The sequence below is a fragment of the Heptranchias perlo genome, chromosome 31 (genome assembly GCF_035084215.1).
Source record: "Heptranchias perlo isolate sHepPer1 chromosome 31, sHepPer1.hap1, whole genome shotgun sequence".
In the NCBI taxonomy this organism is placed as follows: domain Eukaryota; kingdom Metazoa; phylum Chordata; class Chondrichthyes; order Hexanchiformes; family Hexanchidae; genus Heptranchias; species Heptranchias perlo.
The window spans coordinates 24853910-24879799 of NC_090355.1; the positions used below are offsets into that span (position 1 = coordinate 24853910).

The 25890-nt window shown below is 41.2% G+C and overlaps 1 protein-coding gene across 1 annotated transcript in view; it reads left to right on the plus strand.

The window, feature by feature from the left end:
• ttll11 (tubulin tyrosine ligase-like family, member 11) overlaps positions 1–25890 on the plus strand; it is a 147946-nt gene that overhangs the window by 17815 nt on the left and 104241 nt on the right. The window contains exon 3 of the mRNA XM_067969752.1: positions 72–205. Coding sequence (XP_067825853.1) covers positions 72–205 — 134 coding nt within the window. The remainder of the gene's footprint in view (positions 1–71; positions 206–25890) is intronic.

The window sequence follows — 25890 nt, forward strand, 5'->3', positions numbered from 1 at the left end:
ATATATCGAGCTCAACCCTGTATTGTCATCTCCAACACTTTTTTTCTAATTGCGGTTTCTTTTCTCCTAAGGCATGATGGAAATGGTGCGTAAAGTCAATTTTAGTCGAGCAGTCCGAACAATGCAGGAATTATTTCCTGATGAATACAAGTTTTATCCTCGCTCTTGGATTTTACCAGAAGAATACCAAAATTTCGCAGATCAGGTAAAATGCTGAGAAAATTACAACGGCATCAGAAAATAATCCAGAATGTATCCTCGTTTCTGTTCCGCATTCATGCATTTACAAGAAAGGAAATTTGGAGTTGAGATGGGGAACTAAAGTGTCCAGTAAGATTTTGGACAGATGTAGGCTTTTTGTTCTTTGTATATCATGTTTTTTACTGATGCATCTTACTAAGTACTTTAGTACCAATTTTGTTTTATTTGCCACTCCATGGAAGTAATTGTTTTTTAAAGTTTACGTTTATCTTGCTTAAGAAAGGATGTCTCAGGTGGAAAATGGTACACTTTTCAAGCTCTTCACACCTAATAAAAAGCACTCCCTGTTAGGTATTGGAAATGCAGATGCCCCAACAAATATGTTTTAATCCCAATATTAGAAGACCACCTCCAATGTTACTGTGACTCCTCTGCAAAAAGTATTTTACTGGATAGGAAGTGCTTTGTGCTGTATAAATGTTGTTTCTCCCTTCCTTCTTTCCCTCTTTCTTTCTTAAGTCACTATAAATATTAGTGCTTGTTTTACCAATTTGGCCTATGCATACCAGTGTAGGATGAAATGTGCTCTGTTATTTCATATAAGATCCTTACAATTAGCAGAGGTTTGAACTCCAGAGAAGGAATAACAGCAGTGTGCTCCATTGCCATTAGTCCCCCATTTGCAGATTTTTGATAGATTTCTTTTTATGTCAAATGTAGTGCAGTTAGGCAGCTGAGGAAAAAGGGATGGTGAGTGAGGTTACACTGCTCCCAGTGAGTCATAAGTTGCTATTCATGCGAATATAACATAATGAAGCACAAGTGAGCTGCCTATGGAAGAATGAAATGATGTGAAGCGAGTACACTAGTTTGGCTTGATGAAGAGCAGGTGTTCTAATGATCTAGTTCCAGTATTCTGAGCTGCTTTTACGTACCTTCTGTTGCGTCCCCCTCAAAAGAAGGTATTCCCTCAAGTAAAACTTATTCAGCTTACTTTAGTTGAAAACTTGATTATTAGAAGTACAATTAATTTAATGAATGTCGTCAAATTGTTGAATCCTGAATTAACTTTCCAAATGAAAAGATGCACCTCCATATGATTAAAGGTGTGAGTTTCTGTAAATTTCTTTCGTAGAATCATGCAAATATAGAGACTCTGCAACACTTTATTTTGTAGTATTTGGAATAAATTAAAATTTAAATGCTTTTGTTTCTTTTTGTTGCTCTTACCAGTGCATAAGTGTTACTACAGTCCCTTTGTGATAAAGTATGCATTAACTGTATCAAATAACTTGCACTAATAATTTAGATCTAGTCATCAGATTGACAATATAGAAAGTGAAATACAGTCATCATTTCAATAACAGGCAAAGAATACACATCAGAAAACCTTTTTTAATTACCCTGTCAACCCCAGAAAGTGCTTTGTTTACTGCATTCAATGAAAATGGCCTGTACTCAGCACAGTGCACCCCAGTCTACTGTTAATTGTCTTGAGCATCATCAGTAAACCTATGATGCTTATGTTTCACGCAATTCCTCTTAGTTGATGGTGTACATGCAATAGGTACGATTTTCCCAGTAACCTGAACATAAATTTTACAAATTGTAAGGAGCTGCATAGGAGTGTATCTGGAAATTCAACCATTGAGTCTCTTATTTGTGTATTTAATCTCTTACTCTTTTCCTGGCTTCAGTGTCAAAATACTTGCTTTAACTTGAGAAAATTATTTGTAAAATAAAATTGTTTCCTCAACTGTCTGTTTCTTTAAAATGTATTCTCTACTGTAATTTGTACATTCAAAAGTATATGAATTATTAGGAAAATGGTCATAATTTACAGTTACTGATATTTTAAGTCAAAGCTTATATATAGTTTCCCCATGCAATGAAAACTTTGCAATTATCTGTCACATTATGGCATGAATCTGTTCAAGTACTGTTTGGATAAGATTAAATGATCTTGACTGCATTGTCATACAAGTTTTATTGAATCTCAAGATGGGTTGGTGAAAAGTTTTTCTTTTTTTTTAATTTAAAGAGCTGTAGTGTTATAGTGAAAGTTCCAGATCTTAAAGTTATAACGCTGCTTAATTGGCTGCCAGTTACATTTTCTACATTTATAGTTTGGGATTGTGAAAGCCTACCTATCATCTTATGTTTAGTGCTTTCTTTTATAAAAGTAGTGAAATCTTCACCTCCAAGAGTAACTTTCACAAATGTACAGTTTGTGTACTTGACCTAGTCATCTCTGCTTATTTCTCTGACCAACACCCCCACCCCCCCCCCGCCCTGCCCATTTTCAAGGAGCTAGAATTGAGCAGCAAGGAATGGAAGGTGGTGCTGTGAGTACATGTACTGTACTGCACAGTACTGAAACTGACCTTTGTTGAGCAAACTTGAGCACCTTCACATAAAACATGATACAGTACAAAAATTAACACAACCGCCTAACTGGGCAAGGTAAAATTTTGCTAGATGCGGTTACAAATTTGTTGGCAGACAGTGGGACAAATGCATCAGATTTGCACTGGTCATTTTATATTATGTTACAAACAGTGCACACACAACGTATGTGACTGAATTATGACTTAAAAAGGAACCAGTTCAACCTATTTTTGAAATTGCTTATTAAGTACAAGAAATGGTTATGAATCTTGTGTTATAAAGTGCCAGATGGTTATTTCATTCATTAACTTGCAAATTTGCCAGAGCTTAAAGATCAGCTTCATTCCTTCCTTCCCCCAATTTCCTTCTCCCCTCCCCACCCCCCCCCCCCCCCCAAAAAGAAACTAGATCATGTTGAAAGCCACAGATATAGTTGCATTTTAGATCAACTTTCAATCATTGATAGCAGGTTTGAGACTGCTGAGCAAGAGAATTCTAGCCACTGTAAGAGTAATGAGTTAGAAATTTAGGAGTACATTTCCTTACTGAAAATACCAGAAAATCAGGAGAATGGAAATTGAGAATAAAATACTGTTAGTAGGTTAGCATTTGCTTAAAACAGTATTTGGCTGCGGATAAATAAGTGGCAGAGAAATGGAGCTGTGTTAAAACAGCTTATCTGGTCATTTGTCTCATTGCTGATTGTGGGACTTTGCTGTATGCAAATTGGTTGTCGTGTTTGCCAACATTACAACAGTGACTACAATTCAGAAGTACTTCATAGGCTGTGAAGCACTTTGGGATGACCTGAGGTTGTGAAAGGTATTATATCAATGCAAATTCTTTCTTTTAGGCAGATAGGTATCAGATGCAGCTCTATGCAGAGAAATCTGAAGTATTACATTTTGAGGGGAAAAGTGAAAGGGAATATACCCTAAATGGTAAGATTTTTAACACTGGAAAAACAAAGAAATTTTGGGATGCAGATCTTTAACGGTGAGGGTGCACATAGAAACGGCCATAAAAAGGCAAATGGGATTCTGGCTTTTCTACATATGGGCATTAAATATTAAATAAGAACAAGGAAGTGGTAAAATTATGCAAAATGACTAGGTCCCAATTGGATTATTGCTTTCAAACCTAGGAAGGACATTAGAGCTGTGGAAAGGATACAGCTAGGATTCATTACAATAATACCTGACATGAGAGGTTACAGTTATGAAAAAAGGCTTGACAAATTGTTTTTTTTCATTGGAACAGCGGAAGTTAAGAGGGAATCCAATAGAAATTTTTTAAATTAAATGTTTTGAGAGTGTAATTAGTGAAATATTGTTTCCCTTGGTTAGCGAATCAATGACTGGGGACATGGACTGAGGATTATCACTAAAAATGGATGGGGAAGTTGGAAAAAAATGTTAATTCAGTGGGTAATTACAACATGGAGTACTAGAAATTATATCGTGCCGTGTCTGTTTTTCAGGTGCCGCGGGGACACCTAAGGCCCCAAAGTCAGTCTCCTGCCCAAAACCTGGCAGGAGTGGGATTGGTGAGTGGGAACAAAAATTGGGTCGGGAGCTCAGGGACCCAAGGGAACAGTTCTTGGCATAAAATTAGTGCTGGGGAGGGAGGTTGGCAGCTGAAAGCGGTGCTGGAAGTGTGATGCAAGGCCGGGGCTGGGGAGGCCCACGGAATCCTTGTGGGGCCCAGGGGAGCACTCCTGCTCCTCCTGGCATACAACGATTCCACAGAAAGGTTAAACTTTTAAACTTACCGTGGTGTCTTCTGGCCACTCCGCGACTCCTGCAGTGGTTCAGCTGTCGGGCTTCTCCCCACGTGGGCCTCCTGAATCTGGAAGTTAAAATGCCAATTGTATCATTCGCCCGTAACTTTCCAATGTAAATTAGACTCTCCCTCTGCATGGAGGCTCTCCTGTGCCTGTTTTCATATAAGAAAAGATGGTGGGAGGCGGGTATGCATCGGGAATGCTGCGCAATCCCCCCACCATCTTAACCCCTTGCCCTCACTGTTCCCACCGGGGAGGGTTAAAATCTACCCCAATAATTTGAAACTCTTTCACATAGTCTGCTCTGTCCATGTGCAATATATGCACATGGACAGAGCAGACTATGTGAAAGAGTGGTGGTGTAAGATTCCTTGCATGTGCAATATAGGCAAGTTACCTGTTATACCAATAGATGGCAGTGTGTACATATGACAAGAAGCCTATTGTACTGCACTATGGCCAGTAAATTCCCATTTATGTCTGAAAAGAAAGTTTTGTATGTTCTATCATTCGTAGAGAGTGATTGTGTGCAGTTTTACCAGAAGGTGGAGCTCCATAATCAATTTTAAGGTAACTCGCAACTCTAAGGTTAGTATTCAAGTAGGAATATTTTATGTAAAAGAATTTGGTTAGCTGAAGCAATTCATTGCAAACAATGGCAAGTTGCCTCCACGAAAGAGATGAGATCATTTTACCGCTATAGTTTTATATTGTCACACAGTGCATTGTTATCGATTGTGTATTGATGATTCTCAGTGTAGCAATAATTCCTATAGCCATATGACATGAAACATATTTAGAAAACAGGAAAGAATTTTTTTTATTCGTTCATGGGATGTGGGCGTCGCTGGCAAGGCCAGCATTTATTGCCCATCCCTAATTGCCCTTGAGAAGGTGGTGGTGTGCCGCCGCCTTGAACCACTGCAGTCCGTGTGGTGAAGGTTCTCCCACAGTGCTGTTAGGAAGGGAGCTCCAGGATTTTGACCCAGCGGCGATGAAGGAACGACGCTATATTTCCAAATTGGGATGGTGTGTGACTTGGAGGGGAACATGTAGGTGATGTTGTTCCCATGTGCCTGAAGCCCTTGTCCTTCTAGGTGGTAGAGGTCGTGGGTTTGGGAGGTGCTGTCGAAGAAGCCTTGGCGAGTTGCTGCAGTGCATCCTGTGGATGGTACACACTGCAGCCACAGTGCGCCGGTGGTGAAGGGAGTGAATGTTTAGGGTGGTGGATGGGGTGCCAATCAAGCAGGCTGTTTTGTCCTGGATGGTGTCGAGCTTCTTGAGTGTTGTTGGAGCTGCACTCATCCAGGCAAGTGGAGAATATTCCATCACACTCCTGACTTGTGCCTTGTAGATGGTGGAAAGGCTTTGGGGAGTCAGGAGGTGAGTCACTCACCGCAGAATACCCAGCCTCTGATGTGCTTTTGTAGCCACAGTATTTATGTGGCTGGCCCAGTTAAGTTTCTGGTCAATGGTGACCCCCAGGATGTTGATGGTGGGGGATTCGACGATGGTAATGCCGTTGAATGTCAAGGGGAGGGGGTTAGACTCTCTCTTGTTGGAGATGGTCATTGCCTGGCACTTGTCTGGCGCGAATGTTACTTGCCACTTATCAGCCCAAGCCTGGATGTTGTCCAGGTCTTGCTGCAAGCGGGCACAGATTGTTTCATCATCTGAGGGGAATGCAACTGAACACTGTGCAATCATCAGCGAACATCCCCATTTCCGACCTTATGATGGAGGAAATTGATTGATGACTGACTGAAATAAGCAGAAGGGAAATTAACTACATTTCTTTTGTTTTGTTATTACTTTCCTGTAACCTCAATAAAATCAAAATATATAAGAATTATAAATTTATTCAGGTAGAGCTTCTCCCCAAAAAGAAAATTATTTGCAGATGCAGAAAAGGCAATCATTGAGCACAGCAGTAACGGGAAAGATGTATGCCACAAGAGCCCATAAATTATTGTATGCAGCTACAGACTTGAGTTCCGATTTTAACCCTAACTTGCCCAGCAGGAATGGGGTGGGTTCGGGTTTGATGCTCGAGATACCATTGTAAAGACTGAAGAAACTTTGTTGACGGGCTGGCATATCTATTTTTTAAAAATATATTATTTTTAGCTGTATACCAATAAAGTGACCCTGGCAAGTATATAATGTTCACTCACATTTGAATTATAGTCATTTAGATACTGCCAGTTTAGCAATCAAGATATTTAACCTTTGCATGGTTAGTCAGACAGCCCATCAATAAGATAGGATTTAATCCCAGAAGGCAAGTGGCTGAGTGAATAACGCATTTACTAAGCTTCATTGCCTTCGCTCCCTAAATCTAACCACATCTGAATAATTGTTGCAGGAACCTATCATTTTGCAATGTACTTAATACAAATCATTCATAAATATCTTTTATTTTGTGTGTGTGTGTGTGTGTGTGTGTGTGTGTGTGTCAGTCACTATTAGGTATTATAACATTTAGAGATTTCGGCCTGATCTGAATTAAACGAAAATCCTATTATGATGTTGCTGTGAAGTTAGATTCCGTTCCTCAGAGGGAGTCAAGCTATCTGGGATGTTGTTTAGGACAAATTGGTTGATCTTCACATGGCAACATTTTGGAGCAGCAGTTTTTTAGCTGCACTAAGTGGTGGGACCAAGGTTTGATTTCCCCCATTTAGCTAAGTGCTGACCTTGGGCACACTTTTATGGAGAGGCACTGAGGAATTTCCCAAAGTGAGAGGGAAGGAAAAGCAGAGAGTTGTCATTGTTGGGGCTACTTCTACCTTCTAGCTTAAGAGTAGCTAAAAATAGGTCGTCTGCCTGCTCTCTTGCCTCTTGCAGGTTCATGGCCCAGGAAGATCAAAAATGAGAAAAACAAAGGGTGTGGGGAACATATGTTCAAAGATAATTATTTTGTATTTTCTTTTCCCTATCCCAACATGCCTGCCAAACTGGTTAGATGGAGATTAGAGATTAAACAACTGCAGAAAGCCTGCTTTACCCTAGTCAGTGTGAGATTTACCATTTCAGACTCCTGGCAGAAGTTGAGGTTTTGATGGAGTGTCACTGTGGAAATAGAAACTCAAAAGATATCTGCCAGGGAAATTCATTGGAGAAAACTGCTGAACTGGTTGGCAGTTGCTTTTCCTGGAATTTATTTGTGTTTTCTGAGTTCAGTTGGTATGACTGTTTATACATACTTGTAATCCTTTGGAAATTTTTCAGTTGCACTGGTAGAATAATTTTTTAAAAATTCGTTCACGGGATGTGGGCGTCGCTGGCAAGGCCAACATTTATTGCCCATCCCTAATTGCCCTCGAGAAGGTGGTGGTGAGCCGCCTTCTTGAACCGCTGCAGTCCGTGTGGTGACGGTTCTCCCACAGTGCTGTTAGGAAGGGAGTTCCAGGATTTTGACCCAGCAACAATGAAGGAAGGGTGATATTTTTCCAAGTCGGGATGGTGTGTGACTTGGAGGGGAACGTGCAGGTGGTGTTGTTCCCATGTGCCTGCTGCTCTTGTCCTTCTAGGTGGTAGAGGTCGCGGGTTTGGGAGGTGCTGTCGAAGAAGCCTTGGCGAGTTGCTGCAGTGCATCCTGTGGATGGTACACACTGCAGCCACAGTGCGCCAGTGGTGAAGGGAGTGAATGTTTAGGGTGGTGGATGGGGTGCCAATCAAGCGGGCTGCTTTATCTTGGATGGTGTCGAGCTTCTTGAGTGTTGTTGGAGCTGCACTCATCCAAGCAAGTGGAGAGTATTCCATCACACTCCTGGCTTGTGCCTTGCAGATGGTGGAAAGGCTTTGGGGAGTCAGGAGGTGAGTCACTCACCGCAGAATACCCAGCCTCTGACCTGCTCTCGTAGCCACAGTATTTATGTGGCTGGTTCAGTTAAGTTTCTGGTCAATGGTGACCCCCATGATGTTGATGGTGGGGGATTCGACGATGGTAATGCCGTTGAATGTCAAGGGGAGGGGGTTAGACTCTCTCTTACTAGAGATGGTCATTGCCTGGCACTTATCTGGCGCGAATGTTACTTGCCACTTATGAGCCCAAGCCTGGTGGTTGTCCGGGTCTTGCTGCACGCAGGCTCGGACTGCTTCATTATTTGAGGGGTTACGAATGGAGTAACTGTGCAGTCATCAGCGAACATCCCCATTTCTGACCTTCTTATGGAGGGAAGGTCATTGTTGAAGCAGCTGAAGATGGTTGAATGGAAAGATCAACTATTGTTTTACCCCAAGTTAATCTGCACCAATAATATGACCAGTCTGACCATTTTATAGGTTTTCTGTGTAACTGTATATTTAAAATGTTTGTGTGTGTGCATATTAAAGTATTCATATCTACTTTTCAGATAAATGGAGGTATGATGAGTGAAATTAAGGAAATAAAAGATGCATACGAGACCCAGAGGATGTATGAATGTTTAAAGCGAAATAGCAGAATGGGAGGGAAGCATGGAAAAAACTGCTTTAACCATTCACACGTCCTCTAGGTCTTGTGTATATATATCTCTAATTTCTCTCACCATGACTCCTTTTGCCTTAAGCAATTATTACTTCTGTAATTTAATCATCTCCTATTTTCCATCTAACCACTTTACAGATCATATTTTTTCTCGTGTATATGGTCACTTTTTCTCTGCCCCCCCCCCTTTTCCCTTGTTCCATTTCTCTTTATAAGCTGTCCATCTGTAACATGTTCTGGCCCATGATGAAGGCCCATGGACCTGAAACGTTAATCTCTTTTCCTTTCTCCACAGCTGCTGAATATTTCTAGCATTTTCTGTTTATATTTCAGATAGCCAGCATCTGCAGTATTTTGCTTTTTGAAGTAAATAATCTTTGGCTTGCTTAGCTCAAATTTCCTTTGCTTATAGTTGCAATCCTTAGTGTAAAAAGAATACATTATGAGATGGGGGGGAAGTAGAATATGTGTCAGGTAACCTCAAAAATTGGGTAACTGAGTCATAAATTGAAGATAAAGTAACTTATAACTAGTGGCTAAAATAGATTTGCAAAATTGTTGCTCTTCCAACAAAAACAAGCTCCTAGAACTACTCATAGAATTAAAAGATGGCGGCTCGTTTGACTTTTTATGGTATTTAGCAGCGCATGACCACCGGTCAAAAATGTAAACAAATGTTCTGAATTTTGAGGGGTAAATTAATTCTGACAACAAAATTCTACTTGTAAAAGGATTGTGTCATAGCCAACTTGGCCAGATCTCAGTGCAAAGATGAGGAGTTGAGGCCATCCACAATTAGAGATAAAAATATGTTGAATGGAATGATCAACTATTGTTTTACCCCAAGTTAATCTGCACCAATTACATAGTTACTGCATTGAAAAACCGTGTTAAATAACGAGGCTATTTATCGAATTCAAAGATTATAAGATATTGCTAGAGGAAATTCAAGTTTACTGAGCTGATTGCTGGAGCATGCTGAATTTTCAGGAAACCTTATTCATTGGTTCAAATTTGAATGTAAGGCATCACCAATCTGATTTCAAAGGGTGACCAGTTTATATCTTAAAAGACTGCAGGAAACTGTTATTTAACCCTCAAGTAATGGCATTCTTAAAGTATTTTAGGGTCTGATTCTTGGGTAGTGACCATGGTTGTTCTGATCCTTAACAGCAACTTCTCTGCCAGCTGCATTTGCCTTTAATGAACCAATGTAAGGAATCTTACAACACCAGGTTATAGTCCAACTGTTTTATTTAAAAATCACAAGCTTTCGGAGGCTTTCTCCTTCGTCAGGTGAGCGAGTGTCACCTGACGAAGGAGAAAGCCTCCGAAAGCTTGTGATTTTTAAATAAAACAGTTGGACTATAACCTGGTGTTGTAAGATTCCTTACATTTGTCAACCCCAGTCCATCACCGGCATCTCCACATCATTTAATGAACCAAGGCAGAAGTTCACCAACATTACCGATACAAAAGGCAGATGCACTGATATGGTGCCCCTTCTAGTATTTTCTCTTGTTTTGCGACCCTTTGCTGACTTTGGAATGTGGTGATCTCCTATGGCTAAGGGGAAGGTAGGCAGGCAACTTATGAACCAGCCACTGAAATGCGTTGAAGAACATCCTAGCAATGACTCTGCCTTCTTTATGGAGGTGCCTGGCTTACGTGTACGCTCGACTCATCGATCGACAGTTCCGACGGGCCACAGCAAAAAATCGCATAGACCTCCTCAGGAGACTAACACGGGACGCAACCAACAGAGTACCCTTTGTCGTCCAGTACTTCCCCGGAGCGGAGAAACTACGCCATGTTCTCCGCAGCCTTCAACATGTCATCAATGAGGACAAACACCTCGCTATGGCCATCCCCACACCTCCACTACTCGCCTTTAAACAGCCACCCAACCTCAAACAGACCATCGTTCGCAGCAAACTACCCAGCTTTCAAGAGAACAGCGTCCACGACGCCACACAACCCTGCCACGGTAACCTCTGCAAGACATGCCAGATCCTCGACACAGATACCACCATCACACGAGATGACACCACCCACCAGGTGCATGGTTCATACTCCTGTGACTCGGCCAACGTTGTCTACCTCATACGTTGCAGGAAAGGATGCCCCAGAGCATGGTACATTGGCGAGACCATGCAGACGCTGCGACAACGGATGAACGGACACCGCGCAACAATCGCCAAACAGGAGGGTTCCCTCCCAGTCGGGGAACACTTCAGCAGTCATGGACATTCATCCACCGACCTTCGGGTAAGCGTACTCCAAGGCGGCCTTCGAGACACACGACAACGCAAAATCGTCGAGCAGAAATTGATAGCCAAGTTCCGCACCCATGAGGACGGCCTCAACCGGGATCTTGGGTTCATGTCACGCTACACGTTACCCCACCAGCGAACAAATGTTATCTGTTTTTAATATAATGGGTCATTTGCTGGCTCTCTCTGCCTTCCGGATGTTTCTGCCTCTCTCTGTGTTTTTTTTTTCTCTGTTTTTTTTCCCTGTTTGTTTTTTTGTTGAATGTGTATTCGGGGGTTCTGCAGATGACACCTCTCTGTCTGAACACGGTGATTGCCTTGGCAACGGGCAGTTGCAGGGGCAGTCTGTAAACACCATGTATTATTCAATATGTATAAATGCGTAGGCTTCAAGGAGATCTTGAAACATTTACCTGAGGAAGGAGAAAATCTCCGAAAGCTTGTGAATTTAAAATAAAATTGCTGGACTATAACTTGGTGTTGTAAAATTGTTTACAATTGTCAACCCCAGTTCACCACATCAGCATAGCTGTGATTGGTAACATCAAGGTGTGGCAGATTGAGCCTATGTCTCACTGCCATTTTGGTGCTGTCTTTTGATACTCCAGTGTACTACACCAGCATGCCACCAAGCAGAAGTTATTTTAGAGTACTAGGTATTTTATCCCTTGCGTTTGAATCATTCAGGACTTTTCCTTGTATCATATATACTTTGGAATTTCCTTTATTATCAAATAAGCTACATTGGGGACATACTTAATCCTGTGTTTTTTTTAAATGACCCATTGTTCAGAGTTTTACTCCAGAATGCTTTCCTGAACTAGCTGAGTATTGCTGAATTTTTGGGTTTATTAATTAACCTTTAATAGCTATCACTCTAATCAACTAAGCTTTCCCTGTCCTCCTCACTTGAGAAGCTACATCCCCTACTCTCTGTACACCTTATTTGTTGAATATCCTTGCATTTTCACAGGTTACTCTGTCCGCAGAACATACTGGCACATTTTCGGGGCTTAAGTCACTAAATGAAATATATTTAAATTCCCAAAGGCATCCAATAGGATGAATCCCATCCTCAAGATAGACGAGCAGACTAAATTTCAGAGAATAGATTTGGAATGGCACCCAGACTACGGGGGATTTATTTGACTTAAATGAATTTTAAGTAGTTTCATGATTAGAATACCTGATTCCTAAACAGGACTTAGAATCTGTTTGTCCAAGATATGCCTTGACTATTATTAACAAAGGTGGAAGAATTCGATTTATTTCTAGAATGTAGAAATGGCACATTGCACTTCATTGGGTGTATTCAATGGGATGAAAATCGGGCCGGTTCTACAGTGGGCAGGCAATCTGCAGCACCAGATTTTACCCCCCAGGCGGTGAAGATGAAAATTACCCTCATTGTCTATATTTTATGCACTTTTGTAAAATTTTTGACCCAAATGGATTCACATCTAAAATGATTTGGGGACGAGTTGGAACCATATCTAGTGCCTAACTTTTCCTTCCTTCAAAAAAGTGCAGGAAAATTGTTTGATTACAAATGGAATTAGAGGTAAGTATAAGCAGAGCTAATTAAATATTTCATGAAACATGATGTTTTCTCTGTTGTGAAGAACATGGAAATGTTATCTATGGAAAATGGATTGAATAATAGAGCTGTAAGGATAAATGTTCTGTAGTTTGGTTGATTTATTTTTGGACAATCAGGAAGAAATTTTGTGGATGATATACAAGTTGGGTAGAGTCCATAAAGGACTTGAAGAGCATTGGGTTCGATTGTCCAGCATAGGAAGCAAATTGATGCACTCAACCCTTTCCCTTACAAGCCTCATTAGTTCAATAATAGAGGAGAGATAGTCATCCAATAATCTTTTATTTGATAGAGAGTAGGATTAAAGTTATCCAGTATCAGCAATTAATTGCTTATTCCTGATGTGAGACACCTCAGTTTAAAAGCACAGCTTTTGTCAATGGTTAGATATCCCATTGCTGTGGGCACTTGTGATCAGAATAATGTATGAATTCAGTTATTTATTTTCAGTGACTCTTTTTTTCTAATTTATTTGATTTTGTTTAAGCATAATTAGTGCAAGATTTGCCACACTTTGTTGATTTTTTTTTGGTGTCAGGGTCAAGAAAATGGTGATTAATATTGGATTTGGATTGACCCCTTCCCATAGCGACACAAATCAGATTGGGAATTTAGTGTATTGTAAGGGTTTGACAAAGTGATTTGCTCTTTCTAAATGGATATCTTGAATTCTCTGACCCAGTATCTCTGGCTGTATTCATTGGTCAAAATACTTGAACATGATCACAACACATATTTTGCAGACCTCATTTAAATTTGTAAAATGGTTAAAATTAACTGAGCTTCTGAAGAATGCTATTCTCTTCCTGGTTTCTGAAGATAATTGAAGTCACCATCCTGGACTAGGTAGTGTAAAGTAGGAGTAACAGATCCATGTTTAGAAAGAAAGAACGAACTTGCATTTAAATAGTGCCTTTCACGTCCTCAGATGTCCCAAAGCATTTATCAATCATTGAATTCATTTTTTAACTGTTATGTAAGCAATTACAGCAGCCAATTTGTGCATAGCTAGGTCCCACAAACAGCAAATGAGGTAAATGATCAGTTGATATGTTTTGGTGGTGTTGGTTGAGGGATTAATATTGGCCAGTACACTGGAGAACTCCCTATTCTTCTTCGAATATTATTTGGGATTTTTTGCATTAATGTGAACAGGCAGAGGCCTCAATTTAACATCTCATCCAAAAATTGGCACTGCTGACAATTCAGCACTCCTTCAGTATTGCAGTGAAGTGTCAACCAACGAATGTGTTCCATCGAGTCTGCAGGCACAGAAACAGGCCATTTTGCTCAACTGGTCCATGCCGGCGTTTAAGCTCCACATCAGCCAGTTCGTGGAGTGGGGCTTCAACCCACAACCTTTTGACTCAAGGGTGAGAGTGCTACCAACTAAGCTGAACTGACATTACGATTTGAACAAACTGTGACTTCGGGCTTTGTCTCTCTGATAATTTCTTGATATTGATCTGAGTTTCTGAAAACAGGACAAGTTTATATGCACATGTGCTGGTTTTTTAGGTTGTTTCTCCTGTAGCCCTGCATGCGTGCTGTCCTTCTACAATATGATTCTTAATGTTCACGCTTGCTATTCCCCGTATACCTATACCAAGCTACTATAAGTCCCATGAGATGAATTTTCCGTTTCTAAAACCAAATTGATCACTAAAATAAGATGAATCTCTCTCATTGATTAGATTTCTCAAACCAGTATAAATAATGTGGTCTAATGTAACTTATCATTTTTTAAATGGACTATATTGGAGTATTTGGGTTCGATTTTTCGAGTCAAGTAGTGGGTGTGTTGAGAGCGGGGGGACTCCGAAAATCGCGGCAATCCCGAGCGGGTTCGGAGCCCGGCTCCAACGCACAGACTTCCGGGTTGACGCATCTGGGTGCGTGCGTGCCTCCGGAATGCAGAAGTCCCACCGGCAGTTAAAGCCGGCTGGATGATCATTTACATAGTTGTTGAGCTAGTTGAAGTACTTAATTGTCTCCACATTTTGGCAGGGGTGCGATTTTGAAGCATCCTCAGCATGTTTCCTGTGCTGTGGGAAACACTCCCTGTTGCAACAGACGTGTTTCAGGCAGCAGCCAGTGGGAGATGCAAATGCTTATTTGACAGATGGGGAGAAAACCTAATTTATTGCAGCAGGGCATTCTGTCACTTCATATAAAGTTTTGGCTGCAAGATCTTGTGTTTTCACTCAAAATTCTTACTTTCCACTCAAATTTCTGCTGTTCAAACATATTTAACTACTTTGCGGACCCCCTCAAACTCTCACCATCAGGATGGGGGGGTGCCATGGCTGCATTCACCACTACCTCTGAGGACGAGCAACACCACCAGCCTCGCCAGGCACAGAGTCCACCTCCACCACATGAGCTCCAAAACACAGTGCTGCACCACAGGCACCTGCACAACAGCAGGGAGGACAACAACAGAGAGAGCACCGTCGCAGGAGACACTACCCTCACCACAGGGTATACAGACTGAGACTCAGCTTCCTGGACCTCTCTGAGGAGCAGTGCATATGGAGGCTGAGAGTCAGTCGCCAGGTAGTCGCAGACATCTGCAGCCTCTTTCATGCCGAGCTGCTCCCGGCTGGGCTAAGCAGCATTTCCTTACTTGTCGCTGTCAAAGTCACCACTGCCCACAACTTCTTCACCTCTGGATCATTCCAGGGTGCCACCGGGGACATCGCCGGGGTCTCTGTCATCTGCACACAAGTGCATAAGGCAGGTCACCGACTGCTTGTTTTACAGGACCTCGCAGTACATCAACTTCCCCATGGATGACCTCAGCCAGACGGAGAGGGCAGTTGGGTTCCACTCTGTGGCTGGCTTCCCATGGGTGCAGGGTGTAATCGATTGCACCCATATAGCAATACGAGCACCTCCACACCAGCCAGGACTGTTCTTCAACAGGAAGGGGTATCAATCCATCAACACTCGGCTCGTTTGTGACCACCGCAAAAGATTTCTTCACGTGTGCGCCAGATTCTTTGGCAGCTGCCATGATTCCTTCATCCTCCGGGAATCCAACATCCCGCCCCTCTTCCACGCACCGAACGCCCTTAAGGGCTGGCTCCTCGGGAACAAGGGATACCCCCAGCACACGTGGCTCATGACACCTCTGAGGAACCCCATCACTGAGGAACCCCCCATCACCGAGCAACAGTGTCGATATAACGACAGCCACATCACCACTAGGTCTACTATTGAGCATGCTATAGGGCTGCTCAAGATGCGATTTAGGTGCCTTGATCGTTCTGGGGCAGCGCTTCAATACGCACCAGACAGTGTGGAACGCATTATAGTCGTGTGTTGTGCCCTACACAACATGGCACAACAGAGAGGGGTGCCGCTTGAGAAGGCCTTGTCCAGCTCGGCCACCATGGAGGAGGAGGAGCAACCCATGGGCAGAGCAGCGGCTCACTGGCTGTTCCTGATTTGTTGCAGCCCCCCTCTGGTCCTCTCCCTCTCCCGTGCATTCTGGGCTCTTTTCTCCGATAAGGGGAGAAAGTACAGACGCGTGAGTGAGTGATGGTGACGTGGCCAACTGATGAATGCATTGGTTTGGGTACGGCTGACCGTGAAAGAGATGCATCAGAGGGTGAGTATGAGACAGTGCTATGACATTGTATGAGGATTGGGTTGAGTGGTAGTGGTGGGGTGAGTAATGGGGAGGTGAGGAAGTGTAGGTAAGTTGAGGATGAGCTTTAAGTGGGTGTGGGGAGTGATTTGATAGAGTAGTGTTGGCAGTGCAGAATGAGTTGGGGGGTGGGGGCAGTGATGTGGAAGACTGAATGTAGGAGAATCAGTAAGTGTACTCACTTTGGCTGACCTAGTTAGGTCATTGAAGTGCTTTCTGCACTGGATCCAGGTGTGGGAGATGTTGCTGCTGCTGGTGACCTCCTTGGTGGCAGAGGCAGGCCACTTCCTCCTGTCCGCCGGGTAGAAGACATCCCTTCTCCTCCTCACCCCATCCAGTAGCACCTGGAGTGAGGCATCGCTAAATCTTGGAGCAGCCTTTCCCCTTTGCTGCTCCATACACAAACACCCACGCGCCACAATGGAGCAGCCATTGGAGGACTGCTCCTTTTAAATAGAGCTCCTCCAGCTGACAGCCTGTGATGCGGGTGCGCAGTCCGCCCGCTGCGCAGCTTTCAGATGGCAAACCCGAAAGCCACGTTAAGTAGCTCCAATTGACGCGTGAGAAACTGACATTTTTTATTAGGCGGGTTACCCACGTGCCCAATCACCACCCCCCCCCCCCAGCTGCCATCCTGCCTCCACGCTAATATCGGGGCCTTTATGTCTCTGCCACCTAGGATCTAAAAAAGATGCTACATAAGTGTGAACTGTTGTCTGAGAGTGACTTTCCTCCAAATGTTATTCTCAATTATTTTTATTGAAATCAATAGTACCTGACACAATAAGTAGCAACTGTAAAAATAAAGATTTTAAATCTTTAATTTTTGCAATTTTAAAATTTATTGAATTCAAAATGATCACCATTTTTATTGTGTATGTACCCTATCACTTATTGTACTGAATATAAGTTTGCCCGTTTTGTTGGAAACGCGTCTCTTGCATTTCTCAAGCTCACTTGTACGTTGACGAGAACCAGCATCAAGCTGCCTCTGGAGATGAACACAGACTTGAGCCTCCCACACTTCAGAGGGATGGCAAAAATGCAGGCTGCTTATTTGGTGGGAGGAAAATACTAAAATTAATTTAAAATAAATCTCAGATGGCATGGTGATAGAATAGAGTTACAATGTGATGGCCATCAGTGATAGAACACGGGTTCACACACATAATTTTCCATATGGCAATTTGCCAAGTAGAACCGTAGAATGCTAAGCAGAATTCAAGTAGACATTTTCCTACATGAGGAAGGAAAATTCATTCAGTGGTGCAGGCACTTTCCCACATGTAGGAGGGAAAAATCAAAGGACGGATAGCTCAAAGACCGCCTTTCCACAGCTCCTAGCAATTGGCATTCAGTTGTGCTCTCACACATACACATTCTGTTCTTCCATCGATTCACATGCATATGATTCATGTGCTTTGCATTGATCAGTCCATGAGATATGATTTTTACAGAACAATCTTATTCCATATATGGGTATGGTGGAATGCATCCAGTGCTATCTTAACTTCACCAATTAACTGCCGAAAATCCACTTAGATTCTTCCAGCAACCATTCATAGAGAGACCACAAGGATGACTGGTATGGGAAATGGAAACATACAGGTGCAGCAACAGATGACGTTCGGAGATTGGGTATAAGAGATTGTTGGGACAGTTGTTCACTTTACTCTGCAACTCGCTCTGCTAGAACTAATGTAGGAACATTTGATGTTGACACTGAGTGTCTGAAATGGGAAAATGTTCCATTCTCCAACACAAACGGGCTCGCTTTGAGCACAGTACTTCACAAAAGAGCCCTGTACTTACAGCCATATTTTTTTTCCAGTGGATTAAGCACATATGGAGTACTTTTATTTTCTTAAAATGTGGTGCCTAAGTGAAGGTCCAAGACATCATTGAGATTGAAACACAGTTGGAGCAAAGAATGGACAAATGCAGAAGTACTTGTTGGAAACAAATGTCTGAGAAAAGTAATTTGCAGGAGCACTTTTTTCTGAAGCTCGATTTCCCATTGCTACTTGGATCTATTTTGATGCCAAGCTTGGGTTTTTAAAGTCTGCAGATTTAAAAGCCAGATCTTAATTCACACAATTAAGTCTGCCTCTTTATGCTGCAACTTTTGTACATTTTCTAAGTTTAAAAAATCCTTGTGGGTTCAACCAAAAACACACTGGGAATGATTTGGCTATGATGTTCAACGAGCAAGTCCAGCATCAAAACGCATGAGCAACTTTGTGTGTTCAGTTATCTGCAGTTTGATGAATATATCCAGTGAGACTGCAACTTGTATCATCCATTACACACTTGTGTGCACATTGGCACGTCTTCAATAGACCTTTGGGTGGGTTAGCTTTGAGTTTCTGCTTTTCTAAATAGGACTAAGTGGCAATGGGAGGTTGAGCTTCAGAAAAAAATGAAGTGCTCCTGCAAATTACTTCTCAGCTGTTTGTTTCCAGAACATAAGTGCCAACTTTGGTTAATAACCACTTTTTCTTGGGTTTAACAGTGAATTTAGCAATAATGCCAAATTGTGGGGGGTCTGTAATGTTTATACTTTATACTGTCGTTGGCACAATATCGAAAACTGATTGTAACACAGTTTTGCATTGAACTAGAAAGCTTTCAACCATATCCTAACCTCTATAATGAGATATTGTTGAGTCAAAAAGCTGGAATTTTGTAAATGCATGTGTTCTCAAGAGGAGAGAAAAAGATTGAAGTTGCAGAATATCACCTGGCTGATTATTCATTTGTATTTTCATATATTTAGATTTTTCCTTTCTATTGTATATTTTCTTTAAATACAGTATTCAGTTTAATTACTCCTACATCAATCATTTATGACTAAAATGCTGCGTTAGTTTTACCTTGTTTGATGGGATGTTATCTATCCCATCTGCCATAGTAAATATCTTATAGTGTAGGAATGGATGATAGCTCTAGTTTTTCAATTTCATTAAAAATATAATAGCAGATCTAGTATCTGTGAAGCATAAAACATTATTGCTTTAACTGATTTCTTTAAAATTTGGAATGCTTATTTTTCAGCATAGAAATTAGAATTTCTCATAGATTGCAAATATATTCTCAAAGGATGGGCTACACCATGGTGTTCCAGTATTTGAATAAACAAGTTTGCATATGATCTAGAATTTCATGTGTGGATGGCCTAAAATAGGCAACAGTGATGTAGATGGACCATCATTGAGCAGCCACAGAAAATATCTAAGTTAGGAGGCACAGTAAATTGTGTAGATGGGAGCAGGAAGTTAAAAATGGACATAGACAGATTAAGTGAGTGGGAAAAACAGAGGCAGAGAGTTCAATGTAGGGTCATGTGAGGTCAGCCACTTTGGATCAAAGAGAGACAAATCTGAATATTTTCCTAATGGTGATATACTAGGAACCGTGGAGGAGCAAAGGGACTTACTTGGGTGTCCATGTATACAAATCACTAAAAGCTGGTGCACAGGTACAAAAAGTAATCAAAAAAAAGCTAACGGAATGTTGGCCTTTATCTCAAGGGGGCTGCAATACAAACTGGAGGGAGTTATGCTTCAGTTGTACTAGAGCCTTGGTTGGACACCATCTGGAGTACTGCTTTCAGTTTTGGGCACCACACCTCAAAGGGTATATCAGTCTTGAGGAGGTGCAGTGCAGAACACCAGAATGATACTGAGGCTTAAAGCGTTAAATTATGAGGACAGGTTGCTTAAACATGACTTGTATTCTCTTGAGCTTTGAAGATTGAGGTTTTTAATATGATAAGAGATTCAATACGATAGATACATTGAAACCATTTCATCTGGTAAGGGAATACAGAACAGGGGGGTGCAATCTTAAAATTAGAACTAGACCATTCAGGAGTGAAATCAGGAAGCACTTTTTCTGGAAATCTGGAACTCTCTCCTGCAAAAGGCTGTGTATGTTGAGTCAAATGAATTTTCAAGACCTGAGATTGCTAGATTTTTGTTAGGTAAGAGTAGCAAGGGATATGGAACAAAGGCAGGTAAATGGAGTTGAGGTACAGATTAGCCATCAGCAGAACAGGCTCGATGGGTTATGTACTCACCAGAGTGTGATCCTTCTTTATAAATACTCTGGTGTAGAGAAGTAGTTTCCTTGATTTTATACATGCTTATACCTCCAACAAGCAAACATTGAAACATCTTTTTGTAAATCATGAGCATCACATGGTCATCCAGTATGTCAGAATCTGTGATTTCCGTGTCTATTAAAGTTACTTGCTCTGTTCTCAAGTTCAAGTTGTCACTTTGCAGACCTGTCTCAATTCTTTTGGTTTTTGCTTCGTTTGACAGTAAACCAATCTACAAAAGAATGTCTTCCCTCTACCACGGAAAAGTTGGCATAAAAATGGTACAAAACTTATGACATTCAAATAAAGGTAATTATTGATCTTGGATGTATGGTGGGAATGTCTCTCAGGAGCTTTAGCTTTTTCCTATCCTGAGTTAATTTCCGTGTTTCCTCTTCCTCCAAAAAAATGGGAATCTGCAGTTGGAAAGTTGACCAATTTCTGGTCAGTTGTTGTTGGAACATTCTGTCAAAAAATATGTGACTTACAACTGCTGTTACAGTTCCCTATTTTCTTTCTCTTTATCCTCCACCCACTGTGTTCCACGACTTCAAGGCCTGCCTTGTGATGCTCTCTGTAGTTGTAGGCCTTGTTCCCCGCAACTTAGCACTCTCTCTAGCTTTAGGTCCTGCTCTCCATGCCACTGTCATTTTCCAGCCCTGGACTTTGCCCCTGTGTCCTTTCACTGGACAATGCTGCCACAATGGAGACTGGAACGCAGAAACGAAGGGTTGTCTCACTCTTCCTGTCTCCAGTATTAAATATAGATTGAAGTTCCAGTACTGGTATAGTCACTAAATTTACAGCAGCAATGCTTTTTGTATACTGGAAGAGATGATAGCAATATATTTTTTTTTAAAAAAGCATTACTACTCCCTTCCCACTTCTTTTCAGGCCCCAAAAAGGCATTTGCCTCTCTGTGCGCTCATTTCTAGCTCCTGACTTCCTCATGTGTACTCTACTAGCTTGAAAAGCGGCAGGGGCCAGGCCCAATACTGGATTTCACACCCAACAAAATGACACCGGTCCACTGTTCTCTGGGGACTCAATTATTTCTATAGCTGTCAAAGTTGGACTCTGGGTCTCTTTTAGGAGTTAAGAGGAAAACGAGAGAGTTAAGGAAGTGGAAGCACGAGAGCCATTCAAACATACGGAGAGGGAGCAAAAGACACATGAAGTAAATGAGAGAGTGAAAGGCGTGCAGAGGAGAGACGAGAGATACAGTAAACAAGAGTCTCACAGAGTGAGAATCAGGATCAGATGTCAATAAGAAAAGTTATGTGATAGTTATTCAGAAAGAAAAAGAGGGAGACAGAAAAAGTTGAAAACAAAGGCAGAAAAAGAAAAACCAAAAGAATTTGAGAGGTACTTACAGGAAGGAGAAAAACATAATTGTGTCTTTGCAATGCTACAGGAAATCAAATGTTTATTTTTAAAAATATAAGCTGTGAAAGTTTCTTTTTTAAAAAAAATTTTAAATTCTCATCTATTTTCTTCTCTCCTGAAGGAATTGCCCTCTTTCTGGGCTAAAGTTCCAAAGGCGCCAACGGCATTCCAAAACCTCTGCTAAATGGTCACCAATCATGTGCTAGTCTTGATAATGAGCATTAATAGGCTATTTGATTGTGGAAACATCGTAACCAAGCCCAATTCTGTCCTCACCCAATGTCCATACTCAACGTGCTTCCAGCAGTAATTGCTGGGTATCAATAGGAATGGACGCCGTGGCTGATTTCTGCCCCTGCCCCAGTTTTAGCACTGATTCCACTGCCCTAGCTGAGATTGGTAACTCAGAATTGAACCTGGGAATTTACTGCTCTGTACTACTCATTGGATAAACTCACTGAGCCATCAGGGGAGTCTTTTATTTGATTTTTGATTGTGTATGCAGTTGACATTAGAGATCTGGGAACTAATTGTTATTCAAATCATGACAGTTCATTCCTAGGTGCATTTTAATTAATTTACAGCCATGGATAGTTTTGAAATGTCTGAAGCCAAATGCAACTTTCTTATAAATCATTTATTATCTGTGTATCTCAAACTGATCAAAGCAATTGCACGGAAAAGCTCATTAAAAAAGAAAAAAGCAGATAGTTAAATAAAGACGGCATCTTGGGAGATCCGTGACTATATTGAAAAGTAGTAGCGGTGCTCATTATTCTTAAATGCAACATCTGAAAGTTTCCTTTTCACTAAAACTAATTAATACTCTGCTTGTTGACTTTTTTTCTCTCCTATTCCCTGTTTTATAGAAAATCTTAATTCAGTATGACACTGAATTAACTGCAGTAGTTTCCACTGATACAAAATTGCTTCAAATGTTACCTTCTCTCCATATAGACATTTCAAAGGGGAAATTAAATTCATTTTATCAACGATAAATTTCAGTAGTCCATTTGCAGACTGAATTGTCTACCCTAAGTATGCTTAACACCGCAATGATTCAAAAAGAAAACAAAAATGTTGTGTAACCAGATGGATTTCTCTGCAACATAGCTCCTGCTGTTGAGCAGACTGAGGAGATGATTATGCTGGTGAGTAACCATCAAAATGTATCCTCTAAATAGGAATGAGTCCCCCCTTTTGAAGGGAGGCAGTATTTTATAACTTTCTATTCTCAGGTTTACAATTTGAGGAATCCACAGAGACATGATCAGTGACAAAATCATATTGTGAGCAGGTCTTTCATTTCCTAAGATATTTATTACTTTTTCCCTTTTCCTCAATCCATGTTACCGTGTGCCATGTTCTATATCCTGTCTGAGAAGGTGGGCAGGCAACTGATTTCCTGTTCTGTCATGCAGCCATGCTGTGTAACCAAACATCAAATGGTGTCCACACAAAGTAGCCTAAGGGAACTTCCCTTGCTGATTTTTTTTTTTCTCTTTCGCCCTCCCTACTCCTTCCCATCTGGCCTCGATTCAGCACCTGTTAGCAAAAGTGGTATACGAAATGTCACCTACATTGTTTTTGGCTAAGTGAATAGTACAAATGGGTGCGGTCTCTAACTCTAATAAGTGGCACAATAGTGCAGCATCATGGAGGACAAACGCATGGTGCCAGTTTAATTCCCCAGTCCAGTGAGTTTCCAGTTTCAGCTAAATCACACTGGGGAGGTAACAAGGTGCACGCCCCACTGGGTGGGAGAGAGAGTCATACTGTAAGGATCCTGTGTCTCCCCTTCTGCCCAATTCACAATGGGATTAAAATGCCAGCTGCAAAACTTGAGCAGTTTTTAACCTTTTTTAATATAAATTGTCTTCCCTGACCAAACCATTCTTATTTACAGTTATTAACTTTGTGCACAAGATCAGCATGTATTACATTCTCCTATTTTAAATCAATTTTCAATGTCAGAATTTTACAGCACGCAAGGAGGACATTTGGCCCATCATGCCTGTGCCAGCTCCCTAAATGAGCTATCCACTCTTAACTGTAAATAAGAATGGTTCGGTCAGGGAAGACAATTTATATTAAAAGAGAAGGTTAAAAACTGCTCAAGTTTTGCAGCTGGCATTTTAATCCCGTTGTGAATTACCGTGTGCCATGTTCTATATCCTGTCTGAGAAGGTGGGCAGGCAACTGATTTCCTGTTCTGTCATGCAGCCATGCTGTGTAACCAAACATCAACTGGTGTCCACACAAAGTAGCCTAAGCGAACTTTACATTTCTTAAGGTTACTTAACATAAAATCTTGTACCCTTTTACATTGAGCAATAGTTTATTATTGACAGGACATTAAGAACAAAGTTTTATTATTGCTGCGTGTGATGGTTCCATTCTGCTACACACTATGGCCCAGAATTTGCTGGAGACTTGCACCATTGTAATGGCCCATCTACGTTTTATGGCACAAAAGTCCCAGGAAATTATGGTGTGAGTGACTCACACCACTACTTACTCCACGCCATAATTTCCTAGAACTTCTGTGCTGCTCTGCTGTTACCCTCTTCAAAAAAAATTTGAACAACTAATTTTCCTAGTTCCGCCTTCCTATAAAATCGATGGTATGTCTGCTGAAGTTACGCCACTGCGATTGCCGTTGCCACTTAGAACATTTAAGAATGATGCTGAAGGGCTTTCTAATATAAATATCTATTGCTATTTCATCTTCCTTTCTTAATTCCACTGTAGTTCCATAGTAGGACTACATACTATAGGAACGGAAACAAATTTTCCATCCAAAATCACAAAATACATGAGCCAAGGCATCAAGCTAGGACTAAATGGCAGCAGATTGAAAGAGATAGAAAGAAAAAGATAGGAGAGAAAGAACAAATTCTGCTGCCCAAGCTTCAACCTTTTATACAGTTGCTAATTACACATATGAAATCAAAGGGAAACTATACTTTCACTCTAAATATTCGCTATAAAGATTCAGCTCACATTTTGTCAGAGTAGTTTTGCCAGTCTAGATAATTAAAAAATTTATTCCAGTTTATATCTTTCAGTATCGAAAGCAAAATACTGCGGATGCTGGAAATCTGAAATAAAAACAGAAAATGCTGGAAATACTCAGCAAGTCATGCAGCATCTGTGGAGAAAGAAACAGAGTTAAAGTTTCAGATCGATGACCCTTCGTCAGAACGTTCTGACAAAGGGCCATCGACCTGAAATGTTGACTCTGTTTCTTTCTCCACAGATACTGTGTGACTTGCTGAGTATTTCCAGCATTTTCTGTTTTTATTTTATATCTTTCAGTAATTTGCTGCCGGATTTAAATAGACAAATAAATTAGGTTGAAATTCCTGCAGAAATCAACAAGCTGCTTCACTTCCGATCTGCCGCAATACTCGTTGCAGCGGATTCGAATTATTTTTCCAGCAAATGGTGGCATAAATTCGCCTCTGGGGGATCGGGGAGCACAACAGTCTAACTTATGGTGTTCAGCGCCAATATCGCCATTGCATCGTATGTTTCAGCTTGTTACTGTGTTGTGCAAAATGCTTGTTCTGTACTGCAGTGTCACTTAATCCAATAGCACTCCAATGCACTTGCTAATAGTATGAAATCTGTAAGAAGCACAGAAACAAATAGTGCTCTATGTATAGGTAGAGCATGTGATTGCAACGTTTGACTAATTTACAAACATGGTCACCATGGAGAAATTGCAAGACTTCTGTGCAGTAGATTTTTGATTCAGGAAGCTCATAACAATAGAGGTAGCATGTTTTACCTAGAAAACATGGGGAGAAATAGATCCAAGAATCTGTAGCATATGTATGCTCAAATGTAATGAGAAAAATTGTGAGAAATTGTAACATTTTCTGCAGTAAGAGACAGATGACAGCAACTGGAGGTGATGATCCAACCCATCTAAGCTATTCCAGTGAGCAGAAAGGAGCAGTAAGCTTCTCACAAAGAAGAATATAGCAGACCTTCTTTGAGGTTCCACATAATGGGGGCAACTAGAGTGC